The sequence below is a fragment of the Melanotaenia boesemani genome, chromosome 13 (assembly GCF_017639745.1).
Source record: "Melanotaenia boesemani isolate fMelBoe1 chromosome 13, fMelBoe1.pri, whole genome shotgun sequence".
Taxonomy (NCBI): Eukaryota; Metazoa; Chordata; class Actinopteri; order Atheriniformes; family Melanotaeniidae; genus Melanotaenia; species Melanotaenia boesemani.
In genome coordinates this window covers 5,384,030-5,401,349 of record NC_055694.1, presented here as the reverse complement: position 1 = coordinate 5,401,349, position 17,320 = coordinate 5,384,030, and the positions used below count along the sequence as shown (strand labels likewise).

At 39.0% G+C, this 17,320-nt stretch overlaps 1 protein-coding gene across 1 annotated transcript; it reads right to left on the bottom strand.

The window, feature by feature from the left end:
- Positions 1–14,573: 14,573 nt before the first annotated feature.
- On the bottom strand, positions 14,574–16,822 carry fam43b (family with sequence similarity 43 member B). Its single transcript, XM_042002944.1, has one exon. It carries the CDS (start codon positions 16,674–16,676, stop codon positions 15,693–15,695), a length of 984 nt encoding a protein of 327 aa, XP_041858878.1. The 5' UTR covers positions 16,677–16,822; the 3' UTR covers positions 14,574–15,692.
- Between the last annotated feature and the right edge of the window lie 498 nt (positions 16,823–17,320).

Below are 17,320 nucleotides of genomic sequence, written 5' to 3'. Positions count from 1 at the left end.
ATATCAACCATCCCTAAATGGAAGTGATTTTGTTAAGTCTGCATGTAATATCTATCGATGTCTGGCTCCTGAATCGAATCAAAATCGTAATTTCAGGCATGTTCTCTGAAATGTTGTTTTCCAGTGAAAGTGGCAGTGCTTTAAGATGACTTTGAAAAAGTGTGATTTTAGCCCTTTAAATTCCACTTTTAGTAATTGCATCGTCACACACAGCACATCAAATAAAACATGTGACACTCATATACAAGAAAAACAAACTGCAAATTTAGTTTAGACAGTTCCTGGTCCAAGAAACTACACCAGTTTACTCTTATTTTTGTTTTAGATGTACTAACAATGACAACACTCAGTGCTGCCCTTCCTCACTGTTATCCTTTACAATTTGCAAAAGAAGAACTTGTTCATCATATTTTTTCATACCTTATTGTTGGTGGCTTATGTGGCAATATTTGGTGCTTTTTTTCTGTGCAGCTTAATAGAAATGACTCAGCATTGCTGTTGGCTGCTCAGGGACAGGCTGCACAAAGCAACCAGCCTTATTTTCAAAGCTGGAATAGCCATTGCCATCCAGCTCAGCCTTTGCATGTTGCACAATAAGAATGTGTGCATGCACATCCACACATTTAGTTCCATAGAAAAAGTGTTTTTGCAGAAAGGCAGATGGTTATTCTGCCGTTTAACTCATGCATAGCCTTTATAAGATACAGCAACTTTAGGTGGGCTAACTGACAGACCACCACAGTTTCTTCCACTATAAGTTTAAGAAAATTGTCCTATCAGCTTGTGGCAGGACGACAATATGTGAACTATCAGATCTTAAACAAAGCTAAAGGAATAAAAATGATTTATACTTCTACACTTGAATGCTACAAAAGAAATGACTGGCATTGTGGATGTTTTACATCTGTTTCCATGCTTCCTGCACCACAGACAAGCAGGATTAATGGATGATGCTGCAACCTGGATTGCTCTAATTTGCAAACAAAGCATTTATTTGATGAGAGATGAAACAAGAAGGACCAAACCCAGTCATGTGCAACCTTTAAGGTCTTTATTTTTACTGTTCATATCAGAGCTGAAGGGAAATCCAACAAATACCTTTAGGATGAAGAAACTGCCTGAAAATCTCTTGTTGAAACAACAGCTCTGGAAGCTTCCAACATGTTTTCCAGAATTATCCATCTTCAGGTAAGGTAACAGATGAACTTGGTAGCAGAAACAAGCCGTGAGGATATTGAGGAACAATTGTGTGCATATTCAAGAAATGTGTGTACAACAGATACACACCAAAACTCTGTTGTGGCATGACTATTAAAGATAAATGTTTTTCACTCATTTCATGATCATAATTGTTAGTCATTTTCATTATATTTTACATCGCAGAAATGAGCAAATTAAAGTCGAGTGAAAAAAAACATACCCTCTTTCAATTATAAGATATTTAGAAAATATAAAACAATTATCAGCAAAATAGGTTGCCAAGAGAAAGTCTTCTCTCTCTAAGAACATGGCAGCACAGCTTTGGTTTGCAAATCATAAGATTTCTGGTACAGTGTCCTTTAAACAGATAAGAAGAACAAAGTGGAGATGGTTGGCCTTAACGCAAAATGTCATACCTGGAGAAAACCAAAAAATCAGCATATCAACACAAAAATGTTAAAAATGTTAAACAAATGTTATAACATAGTAAAACACACTTCTTAATGGAACACACACAGAAACATCTCACAAGTGTTTTTTCAATTTACCTTAGTACATAGTATTTTTTTCTACTTTATTACTGATGATGTCATAGCTAATTGATTTTGAAAAGTCTGAGTAGACTTCAAAAATGACCTAAAATGCCCATCTCTGATTCCTAGCCATTGAGTAGGTCATGAACTTCTCTGTATCGACGTATTTCTAGAGTCAAATAAGGAGTTTGTTATTGCTTGTAATTGAGCTAAATTAACCATGTATTAAGTATTTTTCTTTAAACTGTTTTTACTGCATTAAACCCAATATTAAACACTTGCTGAATAAACAAAATCATGGACATCAAACGAGGGCAGATGAAAAACTACACTGAGTCACAGAAGCTTGTGGAGGTAAGTTATGTATGGACAAGATGCAGTGAGTTTAGATCATCATGCAGTTTAAATATCAACCATTCACAGATTATATTTAGTAAACATCAAGTCATACCACCAAAATGCAGAAATTACTGTTCTTACACTAACTTGCTTAATCATAGAGTGACATCTTCTAAGAAAAAAAAAGTTGTTTAAATATGATATTTATTAAGCCAACAACTGGGACACTGCGTCTCTATCTGTGAGAGATAATGACGACTCTTGATGAAAGAAATCAAGCACAGCATGTGGAGAAGATTGGAAGTTATTCCAAGTTTGTGATTGATGTGCAGTGATGGCTGTCTGCTTGCCTGATGCTGATGCAGAAGATGATTAGTTTGGAAAATAATTATAATCACACTGTGTGCGTGTGTGTGAATTTGCGTGTGTTTGAGCATGCTACTTTAAGACGACATTGCCATTCCCCTTCCAGCGTTTGACAACGTTTTCCGTGCAGCATTGGCATGTCATGAAGCAGTGGCGAGATAAGTGACACAGTGGATACAAGGACATTCACCTCTGATGAAAACGGAAAAGCTTCACATGAATAAATAAATATGGCAGCGATGAGACGGAACGCAGCAACTTCAGAGATGCATGAATGTTTAAGTCACGTATCATCCACTGATGTCAAAGATTAAACTTGTATGGCTTTCACTCAGGCAAACATTTGAGTCATGCAACATTTTACATCTTTGATCCATCCGATCCTTTGTTAAAACACACCCCTGATGTTTCCCTCTTTAACTTCAGGGCCAAGACAACATCCTGTGGAGCTTAGCAGGGTTTTTAATGGCTTCCTTCTGACCACAAATAAACAAATGCATTGTTGGAGTGAGCTAAAGGGATTTGTCCTGCCTATGAATCATTAAATAAGTGGAACAAAATACATCCTAGGTTAGGTCTGTTGAAATTACTCAAGAAAAATAGCCAATATCCATTTTTCTTTTTAACTCTTATTTAGTATCTCTGGTTCTGAACTATGGAACCAGGAGGGTTTTTGAAAAGATAAAACATTTTAATGATGAGTAATTGTAAAATAAAAATATCGATTGTTAAACAGAAGTTAATATGCAACCATTTATTCATACATCTATAAGTCAAATTTCAAAGTGTTTTGTAATTACACATTTTTAATTGAAATATTAAATTGCATGTTGAAATAATTCCTTAATAAATACTATGATTTGTAAATGCATTATTAAATGCAATTTTTAAAAAGAGAAATAATAAATTTAGTTATAAATACCTTTCCATTTCATAGATTTAAACAGGTCATTTTAATTTCACATTTTGCTCCTAAAAAGGTTGTTTTCATTAAGAAAAAAAAAAAAACAAAACTCAGAGACACATCCTCATTCTATCGTCTGATTGTGTCAGCAGTGACTTAAAAGGATAAGATAGGATAAGTATTACTGTAAATTACTTATCCTATCAGGGCTCTCTGGAAAATGTTACTCTAGAAATTAATCAAATTAATGGTGGGAGAGTCATGGAACAGCCCGATTACTACGTCATAGAAGCAGACAATCTGGTGGAGTCTGGGCTGCTCGGTGATGAGACTGAAGAGGAACAGATATGATAGCTGATGAGAAAGAATCCAGACTCAGTTCCAGTTAGAGGATCCACAGCCTGCCCATCCCAACTTAGACTCATAGAGGGAAAAGTACCCAAAACCAGAGGAAATTCATGGCATTGTGATGCCTTTACTTTTCTGACAGTTGGCAACTGACTGTGTATTTATATGCAAAAATGTAAAATGTAAAGTGTTTACAAGATTAGAACCAGCACAATCTTGGCTACGTCTGCCATCGACATGTAAACGAAGATGTTGATTGCTGCAAATTAATAACACTAGTTATCCTGTCCACATATAAATGGCTAACTCTTTATCCCAGAACTTTGTTTTGGTTGCGAAGTGGCATTGATTATATACATTCCTGGAGCTGCTGTTATCCAGCAGCGTCCCGAGGCTGAAAGAGAGAAATCGGCAGAGCAAGAGTAAAACCAAGAGTCGACATCAGACTGACTTTTACGAGATGGAGAGAGCTGAGAGAAGACACGGGATGCAAGATGGATGCCATTACCCATCGTTAAGGGGTGCCTCATGCAAAAATCTGCAAACTTCAGAAGTGGCTTTAAAATGTGTTTTTAGAAAAATCCATTTGTCAAAATACCAGTGAACATGGGAACTAGGCTAAGAGTTAAAAGCTACTCAGAGCCAGAGGAGTGCATGTTTTACTGTCTGAAACAACTCAAAACTTTTAAGTGTAACCAACTACAGAAACGTGATTTTAATGCAACCAGCTGGTAGAGTTATTGCTTATCCAGCCATGTATTCCAGTGCCTTGCTGTCTTGTAAAAGAGATTCTTAATCTCAATGAGGTTTTTCCTGGTTAAATAAATAAAAATGTGTCCTTCTGTATGGTTCACCTTATTAGTTTTGAGTCATTCGCTCTTGGACAGTCACAGCCCGGTGGCTCAACTATAAAGTGATTTTTACATCTTTTATAGTGGAGGCTTCAGAAAGTTGAATGTAATGCAGAAATAATCCAATAAAGGCAAAATAAATGCATGGCTGCCAGAGCAAATCCCCTGCTGTTAACATCACTTGACCACTGAAAGCATACTATACATTATCTTCTAATTCAAACCCTCATCTGTCTGCATCTTAAAGCAGGCAGAAGAGAAATGCTGGACAGCAGTCCCAAATGTCAACAGCAGCATGGGAAAAAGTTGTAGTCATGTATCTTTTAAGCAAAATCTTATTCTTGCATGCAAACTGAATCATGCCAGTGTTTGGAAAGCATATTGTGCTTCATCTTATGAGTCAAATGCTATTTGCTTCCTTGTTAGCTCAGTGTTGTTAGGCAGAGAACTGCCAGTCGTATGTCTTTAAATCAGTGGATTAAAGAGGTCATTGCACGTCTTTTAAATTGGGGAACTGAGGTTTGCTTTTAGTTAAATGAGCAAAGATCTAAATGAGTGTCATTTCCCTTTATTGGTTATGTTTAGTAGCTTGATTGTTGGTGTTATTTAATGCATCCTGCACCTCTTTTTGTTGTAAGTGGCAACAATTTATTCATAAATGATTGTCTTCATCCTCACATTTTTTTCCATAATGCACTTTTGCACTAAATAAAGGACCCATAAGAAGATTATAAGTATATTGTGCTGCTTAATGCATGAAAAGACTTTATTTTAAGACTCCATACATATAACAGATAATAGATATATACAATTTTTTTTAGAAAGACTCAGTAGATATATAGAACGTGCATTCTTATAACCATACATATAAATACTGTATCTTCTTTCCCTCTCTTGTCGATGTTGTACAGGTTGTACAATAAATACTGTTTTGTTTACTTGCAGCACATGAATAAATAAATCAGCCATCAGCAAATGATGCAGCAGTGCAGTCATAAGTATATAAAATGATGCTGAAAATAAAGCTGTACCTTGCTGTGTCTCCTATAATGGGCTGCAAAGGTCCAGCCTGTATGTTTTTTCTGCATCCTTGTTTGTTCAGATACTGTGGCCATGGCTGGCTCGTCTCCACACACGGCCCCCTCTGTTGCATGTGCCAACCCACTCACATGCTGGCCAAGTCCACCCACTCCAATGCCCTTTTATCCACCTGCCACTCTCTGCAGATCATCAGATAGAGAAGGAAAAAGGCTTTATGTTATCCTCAAACACTGTTTTGCTAAATGACATGCCCCCAGCTTTGTATGTGCATTTGTATGTGTGTGTGGCTTGGCCCACTTTCTTTACAGACTGTGTGTGTGCGCCAAAGTGATTGCTATAGAGCCTTGTTCCACTGTTCCCTTGGTAATAAGAAGCAGGGGAACAAACGGATGCTGGACTGATTGCCTCCTCTACGTCCGACAAAATGCTTCAGGGGTAAATAGGGATATTTATGCCTCTTTCTAATGGAGTTTCTTCTTTGCAAAACTTTCTCCAAAGCACTTCCGTTTGGTCATCATGTTAGTCATGCCTCTCACTAAGGCATCAACTAAAAATGTTACATTAGACTGATCTCTGGTTTAAAGTCAAGCACTCCTCCGCTGTTGTTTCAAATAATGGCAAATGTGATGGTGATTGCAGCCAATTACTTTCCTGTGGCTCCCTGTTGCTTTGTAAGAGCTAAATGTTAAAACCCTGTAGCAGGATTGCAAATGACACGCATATGAAATAATACTTTCCCATTTGTGGCAGTGTTTTGTAAACAGAAAAAATGGAGAAAAATGTCTGGAGGGGAAGATAATCTTCATTCTGTTTGTTATTAATCTGAGGAAGAAAAGATGATAAGGAAAAAAAGACAACAGCCTGATAATCTGTCATCTACTGTGTTTCCTGGAGGAATACATTGACATTTTTCCTTTCTACTGAACATTAAATAATGAGATTGAAACCATTCTTGTGGCTGCTGCTGAGGGTGAAACTGCAGCCAGAAGCCAGTTAATTTAGAAGATGGACAGAAAGGCTCTTGGGCTGGGACAAAAGTCAAGGTTTAATAGCATTTTTTTTCATGAATGTTCTTCTTTCTCTCACAACTTTAACAATTATCCACTTCTAAGTTCAAAAAGAGCAAAAACAAGGACACAAATCTGAGATAAAAGGGGTCTGGATTTATGATGCAGAGCACGGACTCCCACATGTTTTTTTCTTTTTTTTTATGTTTCTCTTGGAGAGAAACAGTGTTGGTCAGCCGTTGTACCCATGACTATCTGCTGATGCATCACTACAGATGTTGCAAGAAAAAACACACAATTATCTGAGCTGCTCGTCTGAATCTGGAACGTCCTCAGTTGCATTCTTGTTAAATCGTTTCCTCCTCAGCTAACCTTGAGAGAAAGCTTCTCTCATCAGGTGTTAAGAATGAGAAGAAGACTTTCCTTTCTGCGCAAAATATGATAACATGCATAATATCTGCTTTGCTGTAATTAAAAAAATTGAATAAATATATATAGGGTTCAGTTATGATGAATTAACTAAATTAAAGCCATCTGCTATCAGTAGAGAGGCAGGGTACACCCTGGACAGGTCCATCACAGGGCCAACAGGGCAGAAACAACTACTCACGCTCACTCCAAGGAAGACATTAAAATCACCAACTGACCCAACATGCATGTTTTTAAGCAATGGGAGGAAGCTGGGGTACATGGAGAGAATTAATGCATGCACAAGGAGGCAACGAGGAGACAGTTCAAACCACTGTACAGCCACCTGTGTTTATATAGTCTATTTATTTGGAAAAAGAAACCCAATAAATCAGGGACAGCAAGTGAGGGTGAAGTCCTGTTTAATGAGACTTGCAGCAGAACCAGACTGAGGAAGGATGGCCTCATCTGCCTCGACCTCCAACTGTCTTCGCCTCTGATTTTGTTTACTGAATAGTTAGCATGAATTTAGTCAATTTCATTAAAAACTTTGAGCATAACCTAATCCAGAAAATGTTGCGCAAGTTCATGTTTGTGAACTAGTTCAAAGTTAATTTCCCACAGCTTAAAATGAATAGTTCACGTCAACAGTTCACCATTTCAATTTTGAACAAGTTGAAAGATCAGTTCATTTATTTTTTAGGTTAGAAGTAAGAAAGAAAGGCTGAACTGGAGTGTGTCTTGCAATTAAATCAGTTATACTAGACCTTAAATTCCATCACACAAAATAGAAACTGTATGTATGTGGAACAGATATGTGGAAAGAGGACTTTTCTTTTTTTATGTCTGAACAACCTTTTTCAGTGTAACAGAAAGTCAAAAAAGATAGTAAAGCAATAAAAAAACAGCTCGAAAGTGTAGAAACATAAATAGATTTCTTCTCACACTAGACAGATGCTTCAACTCCCCATCTTTTCAATTTGGAGGTTGACAAAGCTCACGTTTGCAGGTGAACATAAATTGCTCTGAAATGTTAGATTTCCTTTCCAGACAGTGCATAATATTCCCATAAATATCATCGTCTGATGTGCATGCTGCCTCTACAAATTTTGGACCCATAAACGATGTCAACAAAAACAAACTTTACCAAAAGCATGACACAGGAAGCTCAGACTTTAACTAACCTACCTTACTGTCACACGAGGGAAGCATAAGGCTCATCAGGCCATCCAGAAACAAAAGGGAAGAACAAACCAACTGCCCAAATAACACAAAACTAAACTGATCAGCACAGTGCCAAGTAGCAACACATGAGGAAAAATAAACCCAACAATCAGAACTCTCCTAGTCAAAGGAAAAAGGAAAATAACTCCAGAAGAGATATTTCCAGCTAACATCAGCCCCATTCAAGCCGATCCAAGGCAGCTGGGACTTTCTTCGTGGGCAGGCCATTCAACTCCCAATCTGCCAGGAGCTCATAACTTCATGCATGCAAAGAAGTAAAGTAACAAAAGAAGTTAAAGTTTAACTTAAAAAAAACCTTGTTTTTTAACGGTTTGTGTAACTCTAAACTTGATCAAACTAAACCAGACGAGGCATTTGCGTACCCAAGTCCAGTCCTAGAGAGTGACTATGCTGCAACTTAGTGCCGAGTATTCGGTTCTTTATATCTACCCCAGAACTTAAGTGAAAATCTGAAAATATTTTAAGGTATATTTAGGAAGATATATGTGAACTTTGAAGCACCACAGCACCACTTGTAGAAATTAGCCTTTTAGCACAAGCTTTTATCTTCCCTATGTATTTCATATCAGCATGCTGTAAAACAACAGAGGTGTCCGGCAACACTGGAGGGGCTAGACTGCAAGATAACAATCAATGAAGCAGCTGACGCACGTATCACCACAAACCCAAAACAAATTAGACAGCAGAAGGATATAATCAGCACCGCCTGCAGTTGGGAGACATAGAAACACACTGAAAACACAAACCTGTGCTGCAGGTTATTGATTTCACAATTAGAGTGTAATAGCCCCGTGGTGACGTCAGAGAACGAGCGATACGTGCTGTACTCTCACTCTGCAGAAGCACAACGGGTGCTGCATGACAGGCTTATTAAACTTCCATATTTATGTTCTCCTATGCTCTACACGATTAACAAAAAAGTCTTTAAATTCAGACAGGGTTAATGGTGGAGAAGTGTTTAAAAGAGTAGAGGATATTTTCTAAAGGTTCATCTTTGATTAATTCAGCAGCAGAAGGAAGCGCACACAGAAGCTGTAAAGTCGAGTGAAACAATGTCCAAATCTGTGGTTTTACAACTATGAATTCATCTGCAGTGCTTGGCATGCTGCAAAAAAACATGCACCTCTTCCAAGGAAAAACCACCACAGCAGAGCTATCACTCATGTTAGTGAAAAAAAGACACATTTCCCTTAAAATTTACATCCTACACCTCATTCAATGCAGTTTATGGCATTTTCTGTTTCGTTTTACTGGTGCTCTCTTTTTGTCTGTACCTGTACTTTACACACAGTCTGTTGAGTTGCCATTCTCTTTGAGACTGCATTGTGTGATATAATATTCAAGGAAGAGCTCATGTGGAACAACAAGAAGTCAACACATGAGTGTGCATCTTGCAAGTCAGTATAATTTTGTTTTTTGAAAGCTTTCTTTGCTTCAGTAGGACTTTGACAGTGTTGCTGAGTAAAACACAAGATTTCCTGTCTGGAAATTGGCAGGAATGCAACCTCTTTCTTGGAGGATAGTGTAAGATATGCATGAGAGGGAAAATTATGCTTGCTAGCTTTTATAGTCTTATTACTTAAACTTGTAACTGCAACTCAAACCTTTCTTTTTGACAGTAATATTGTAGGTGCAGCTCAACCATTTAAGAAAACAAAACAACACACAGAGATTCCTTTACATTTTTGTTGCTACACATCACTCAACAGGCCATGTGGCTCAACTGACCTTCTTACAGGTTTTGAAACACTGCTTTCCTGGTAAAAATCCAACAATACCATCCTTGAACAAATCACGGTGTCAAAACTTACTCTGGTTCCCCGAGCTTTTAAATTGCCTTATAATTTTATATTCACATAAGAGATAACAGCAGCAAACATGTCCTCAGTCTTAGCAAACACTATTATGGTTGCCATGATCTCTGAAAATGCAAGGCAAGTTTATTTGTGTAGCACATTTCAAGTATAAAACAAGTCAAAGTGCTTTGAATAACACATTAAAAGCATTACAGCAGGGTGCAGGAAGCATATAAAAAAGAACATTAAAAACAAACTTTTAAAAGGAATTTTACATAAAAAGCTAAAAATGAAATAAGATAAAATCCAAGAAATAATTAACATTTGTTTTGATAAAAGGCAGCTGCAAACAGAAAAGTTTTAACCTTGATGTAAAACTGCTGGAGCAGACCTGCTGTTTTTCTGGGAGTTTGTTTCACATGTGAGGAGCATAAAAACTGAAGAATCATAAGGAATAAAATTATAAAAGAAATAATATATTTTTTAGGAATTTCTTGCTGCTGATCTGCAGAAAACATGAATTTGACATCACATTTTGGTTTGGATGACATATTTGACTATTCCTTTCTATTTGTGGCATCAGCTAAATTGAGCCAGTTTTTGGTAAATTACTTGGGAAACTAAGAATAATGTTGTGTGACACTGCACTGTGTTTTTATGGTTTACTATTTTTAATTTTTTTGTGTTAAATTTATCAGATATTTTTCAGGTCCTACAGCTTTTGAAACTTCAGTTGTCCCATATTTTTAAGATGAGGGGTGTTCAGGTAAAGTGGGCCCATGGGAGGCAAAACAGTAATTTCTGATTAAATAATCCATTAATTTTCATTTTAATTTAAACTCATGCATGATTTAAAGACACACAATGTAATATTACTTTTAGTAATGTAAATAATTAAATTTATAAAATATTTAATGAATTAATATGAATATATATGATATTTGTGTAGCTAGCACCTGGTAGTAATGTGTTACTCCAACACACCTGAAACAAACGACTGAATTCCCTCATCTGCATACCATTCAGCTCTGCAAAGGCCTGGTAATTAGTCATTAATTTCATTCAGCTGTGTTGGAGAAGGGGAGCATTGAGGACTGGACTTGGCCACCCCTGCCTTACAAGATGGTTCTCCCAGTGTGACATACCTTACCATCCTCAGCTGAATCTGTCAGCAGTTTTGCCAGATTTGTCACAGCTTATTGCTGAGCATCACTTTTACAAAGATTTGTAAGATGTTAAGTGTTTTTTTTTTAAGCTTTGAATCAGCAGATGTGCAACACAGCTGATCAGTGGCAGGATGTGCTGGACAGCCACCGTGCATTAAAAAAACACGGAGGAATGGTCATTTTTGACAAACCTAATAATTGTGCTTACTGTACTTTTCTGAAATTATTTATAAATGCCCTTAAAATAAAATGTATTATCTCTTCATAGGTTTGTCTAATAATGGCAACCCGTTGTTGCCCTGCAGTGTCCCGAAACGAAAAAACGAAAACTAGAATTAAAAAAAACCTTCTCGTTAACTGAAATAAAAATAAAAACAAGAGTTTACAAAAAACTAAAACTAACTGAAACTGTATTGTGTGTTTACAAAACGAACTAAAACTAACTAAAATGAAACCAAAAATGTCGTTTTCTGTAAATTTATTTCATACATAAGGCTTCGGGGTTGATATGAGATCTATTTACTTCACTCTGCCGGATTTATGCCAGGTGCGTTGTACGGCACCTGAAGTTTTGTGACGTCATGTGTCAACAGTGTGTCCGCCCGCGCCGGCTAGCGTGATGCTATGGAGAAAGTAGGGAGAAAGTCCTATTTGGGATTTCTTTCATTATGACCATGCCAACGTTAAAAGTGCCTTGCAGAAGAAGCAGGTGGTACAATTTGTGGAAGAAAAAACCACGAATCTGAAAGTCCGTTTGAAAAGCTGCACAAGAAGGCTAACCAGGAGTATCTGGACAAGGTAGGATCTCTGCCCCCGTTCTCAGAAAGAGAAGCTTCAGCCAGGCTGAGCAGCATGAGGGAGGGAAGGAGAGTCACAGACACACACAAACAGACCTACACACACACACAGTCACACCCAAAATCTTGAAAAGCTGAATTTGAGATGCTTAAATTCATTTTTGTTTACAATGTTGGACAGCAGCTTATGTACGTTTAGCATAGAAAAGCACATCAGCATCCAGCTGACATACATCAGTATCTTAACCAGCTGCTGGCTCTGTGTTCTACCAGACACATGCTTATTCTGATTACTTAGATTTTTGTGCCTGACAAACGACTTAATTTAGAAAAAACAAACAAAAACTAAAACTAATAAAAACTAAACTAAAACTAAGCATTTTTAAAAAAAATGAAAACTAATAAAAACTAGAAAATCTGCTCTAAAAGCTAATTAAAGCTAACTGAATTTAAAAACAAAAAGTCAAAACGAAATAAAAACTAAAACCAAAAAAAAAAAATCCAAATCTATTATAACCTTGGTCCCGAGGCTGAGAAACTGCACTCCAGAACTTGTTCTTCCAGGATGCTGCATGATGTTGCAGCTAAGTAAGTAGATGTCAACGCACCGCCCATTTTGAATGTGCACAGTGGCTGATTCAGCAAAGAAACGCAGGAGGAAATTATTGCAGGAAGAGAAGAAAAGAAAGAGAGAAAGAGACAGAGCAAAAGATAAGAGTCAACACAGGACTGACTTTTACTGTCTGCAGAGAGCTTAGAGTACAGGCAGGATTAAAGATGGATGCCGACTTTAGTACCTCTTTAAAGTTGAGGAAGATGCTTCCAGTCTCTAAAAGGATCATTACCATAAGCAGATTTGTTATTGTAACCATGACAACACAAAGAAGTCATTTTAAACCAGCCTACAAAGTTTTTTCCTCTGATGAGTTTCACTTGTGTTTACATGCAGTAAGCAGAGTCTCACTGACTTCCGTGTCCTTCCTTTGCCCTACATGGGCAGCATGCAGAAACAGAAGCTGCTTTTTCTTCAGTGGAACAAACCGGAAGGCCACATGCTGCCAGCTGCTTTGGAAAACAACATTTTGTTCCTTGTCCTCATGATGGTGACAGTTGGGCCTGTTATGCTGTCACTCATCTCTTTGTGCTGCTCCACACATGATGCATGAGGACGTGAAAGCCACTGAACAGATGCATGTGCACGAGGAAGCAGACGCTTCGCTTTAAATTTTCACAGCACGGTGATCTGTTATACTCGGCAAGCCAATGCCTGCCAGATTAGATAAGATTTTTTTTGTGTGTTTTTTTTTCTTCTTCTTTAAAAAGCATTTCCGGCAACTAACAATGTGACAAACAAAAAACAAGCTCTGAACCTGGGCTCGAGACCTCGTTACTCTGAAGATGGGTGTGATAAAAACCCAGCCTGCACCTTGCTGCGGCCATCTGTTCCCCTGTTCTGTTTGCTTGACGAGAGTTATGTTTCAGTAAAACTACTCCTTTGCAAACCACTCCATATTAGCATAGCACTGGCATCACGTCACACACAATGCATCTCTGCTATTAATGTCAGTAGCCAAACAGCGTCGAGTGTGTGTGTGAGAGAATGTTTGTTTATGCAGAGCAGCATCCCCTTAAATAAGACTAAAGATTCAAAAGAAAGTATTCAAGATCATAGACCTCTGACATTAAATCCTGTCCTCCTTCAGAGGTAGTTTATTTCAAGAGAAGATAAATATTGATCTCATAAGTTCCAGTTGAAGGTAATCCCCCCCGACCACATCATAACAATCCATCTCAGTAACTCAAAGCTACTGAACATGGTTAAGCTGTCTCATACACCAACAAAGCAGAACCTATTCCTCTTCAAACGCAGAATTCCTAATGAAGGAGTCCAAATCAAACAGCTTTTGATGTTGTTAAAGTGAATCTCTAAACAGTTTTTCCATGAATAATTTCACAGCATTTATCAATTTATTGCACTGCAATGTACGATGATATGTTGGAATGTGTGGTGTGAAATATTTATTCATTCATGTTCACGGCGCCGATAATAAACCCCCTGGCTGCAAAAACAGCCCAGCGTGAACGCGCCTCAGCTGTTTTGTCTTGGTTTCAGTAGGTCAGCTTAGAGGCTCTGCCTTCATTAAAACGGATGATGTCGGCCATAAAAAGGTTGAAGGAGTGAGTCAACTTCACGGTCGCAGTTTGAGGTCATTCGGTTAAATCAGAGCCTGACAGCTGTCCTGCTGAGGCGGATGCTTTATGTTCATTTCCGGAACATTTCAACCTGCTGATTAATTGCCACTCTCAGAGTGAAGTGATGGAAAGCCACTACAAGGCCTACAGAAATGTATGACTTATGAAACTGTTTTGAGTTGGAGCTGTGTCTCTTTTCTTGTGGTTTTATATGTACTTTAATTCTGCTCAGGGAGCAGATTTATAGGCTATATCTTCACATCACAAGCATGCAAATACATAGGGGTGGAACGCAGCGTTGTTGCATTCGTTTGAATAATCCCTTTTGATAACATCTAGAAATACCTACCCTCTGAGATTCAAGAAGGGAAACCCAAGTGAGGGCAATTTTTATTCATCTCATTTGGAAAATAAATAGTTTCATCTCATAGTAATAATCACAATGCATCTTGAGACAGTAGCACACATTAAGCACAGATTAAAAAGTAGCTTATTTTCTTAAAACAGTTTGGGTTCATTAATGAGGCCCCAACTGCATTTTTGCAAGGGCTCGTGGAAAAATTGCATTTGCAAAAAAATCTTGACTAAAAAAAGATCACAGCAAGTACAAACAAACATAATAATGCAACAGCTTTATATAGACTAAATATTTAAAAATGCACTACAAAAATGAAAAAGTGCTGCATGAACAATGTGTGTTTGTCCCTGGCCACACATTTATCACAGTGTTAATTTTGAAAGCTGAAGATTTAGAAATCTCACAGGATGGAAAAAAGAGGGGGAAAAAAGAAGACAAAAGCCCAGCGTGGAAAGGTTACTGTTGACTTTTCATGCATAAATGAGAAGGGGCTATAGCAAATGACAGCAATAAACATGCCAGCTTGATGGCTTGCCTCCTAAATTATAGCCTTATTCATTAGCTGGCTCTGATCATTAGTAAAACTGCTAAAAACCTCTTGTGAATGCGAGCACTCAGAAAGGTCAGTCTGTGAGGAATTTCAGTAAGGATTGTCACATTAGAAAATAATTACACACATTTACAATGAAGCTCCCTGAAAAGAACTATCACAAGTGTCCCTGCTGGCAAACACAGCTTGGATTCGGACACGGAGAGGACTGCTAAAATGCATCCTGCTGGGTGCTGTGATCGCTAAGTGACTGCATGTCTGTGATCTCAGCGTTGGTGCTTTTGTGTCCTCGTTCGTCATTGTGCTGTCGTCGGTCTGTGCATCACCAGCCCTCTTTTGTAAACAAGCAGTTTCCCAAACTGCTACAGTCACACCAAGTATCTTAGCCATCTGGGAGGACTAAAAAAAAATCACTCCCACAGAAGCTTCTTCTTGTCTTTTCTTTTCTCCTCCACCCAGTAATGGGAGAAGTTTCTGGTAAACACTTCACGTCATGGATGGGGGAAGGAGTGAGCCTGAGTGGGGCACCGGTGAAGGGGAATAAGAGGAATGTGTTGTGTTGCAGAATTGCATTCTTTAAAATGTCCCGGTCAAACCAGAGAGGTTATAAACGTAAACGTGTTGTTGTTGCTGTCACTGACAAAGTTGATTTGGCATTGTTCCAGTCGGGCAATATCCCCAATGTCCAGCTCTGAGAGTAACTGAGTCGGGTCTGTGTTTGTTGTTAAAACCTTCTGTTTCTTCTGCTGTACCTCAGCATCCTCCTCCTTCTTGTTTTTGCAGTCTTTTTCATCCTCCTCCTCTTCTTCCTCTGTGATGGAGCAGAGGCGGGTGGCACTACCGGGGTTTTCAGCAGGCGGTCTGTAGTGGCACTGCCCATTCAGCAGCCTCCTCAGGGGCATCAGGGGCACTGCTTCCTCACCCAGCAGCTGCTGCTGGCAGTGCCGGAAGTCGCTCTGACGCTTCAGCCGTTTAAACTCGCTGAAGGCGGAGGTGGCGTTCTGGTAGATGCTGTGGGCGATGGCTTGGGCCTTCTCTGCCCTGCTGACCAGGACGGCATGACACCGAAGCACCACTGCCATGTTCTTCACCTGGTGCCTGTAGATCCAAGCCAGAATTTTGGGTCGACACGGGTCAGCAGTGCAATAAGTGATTCTGTTCAGCGAGTAAAGATGGATGGGTTTCTTTTTCCCAGATTTATCAGCACTCATCCGGATGCCTTGTGGTCCCACCGTTAACCTCATCTTAACACTCTGCTCCCCATAGTTGCTCCTCGCCCAGATCTTGGCCACTGCCTCCTGGGTGCAGCCGTCTCCTTTTGCTGTGATGGTGACCACGCTGCCGAGGTAGCGTACATTGTAAATCGGCTCCTCTTTGTTCAACTCCACCTTTTGTCGTTTGGTATGAAAGATGCTGCCCACCCAGTCAAAGGGGCAGTCGGGTAGCAAGTCAGGACAAGAGCGCAGAAGAGAGGACAGTATGGAGTGGTAAGTCAGCCCAGTCCCCAGACTCTTGGGCTTACTCTTGGCCTCATCCTCCACCAGAACAAACTTATTCCTTCTCCAGGGCAGCATGGTGTGGAAGGAGATGGAGCAAACAAGCCCCTCTGCTGCTGCTTTTCCTCGTGTCAGCTCAGACGACAAGTGTTTGAAAGCGTCTGTGTGAGGGAAGAGTAAAAAAGCAAAGAGAAGCTGCTTTACGAAGCTCAGAGGAAAGACTGAGAGCAGCGAGCCTCAGCCAGTCTGTTACCCCAGATGCTCCTCCTTCCTCTTTTCCTCCTCCTCCTCCTGTTCCTCTCTCTCTTCTCTATTGTCTGCATCATGCAGCGCTGATGAGTGCGGGAGTCTTAAACCAGCTCTCAGGCATCCTCACCACCCTCCCTCTTTCTTGTTTTACTTCTATATTGCTTCCTATCAAGGTATTATTCATCCGTTCAGCTTTGCACAGAGGTATCACTGTATCACAATCTTCTTTATAAGCCTAAGGGAGACAGAATCGCTACATTGCTCGCTCAGGGCAATAAAGGGGCTGCTTTTTAAATAAGTTCATCATACAACTTGTTTAGTATGATTTCATGGGTTGCTCCTGCTAATTAAACAGTGTTTTGTTTTAAATTTGAGGATACCCAGATAGTAGACACATCTGGGCTACTTTGGGCACAATATCCTTTGTTGCCTGGGTAAAGGGGATTTAGATCATAGATCATTTCATTTGACCA

Bases quoted from the DNA above. Each gene is read 5' to 3' on its own strand.
- fam43b (XM_042002944.1), bottom strand. From the start codon at position 16,676: ATGCTGCCCTGGAGAAGGAATAAGTTTGTTCTGGTGGAGGATGAGGCC.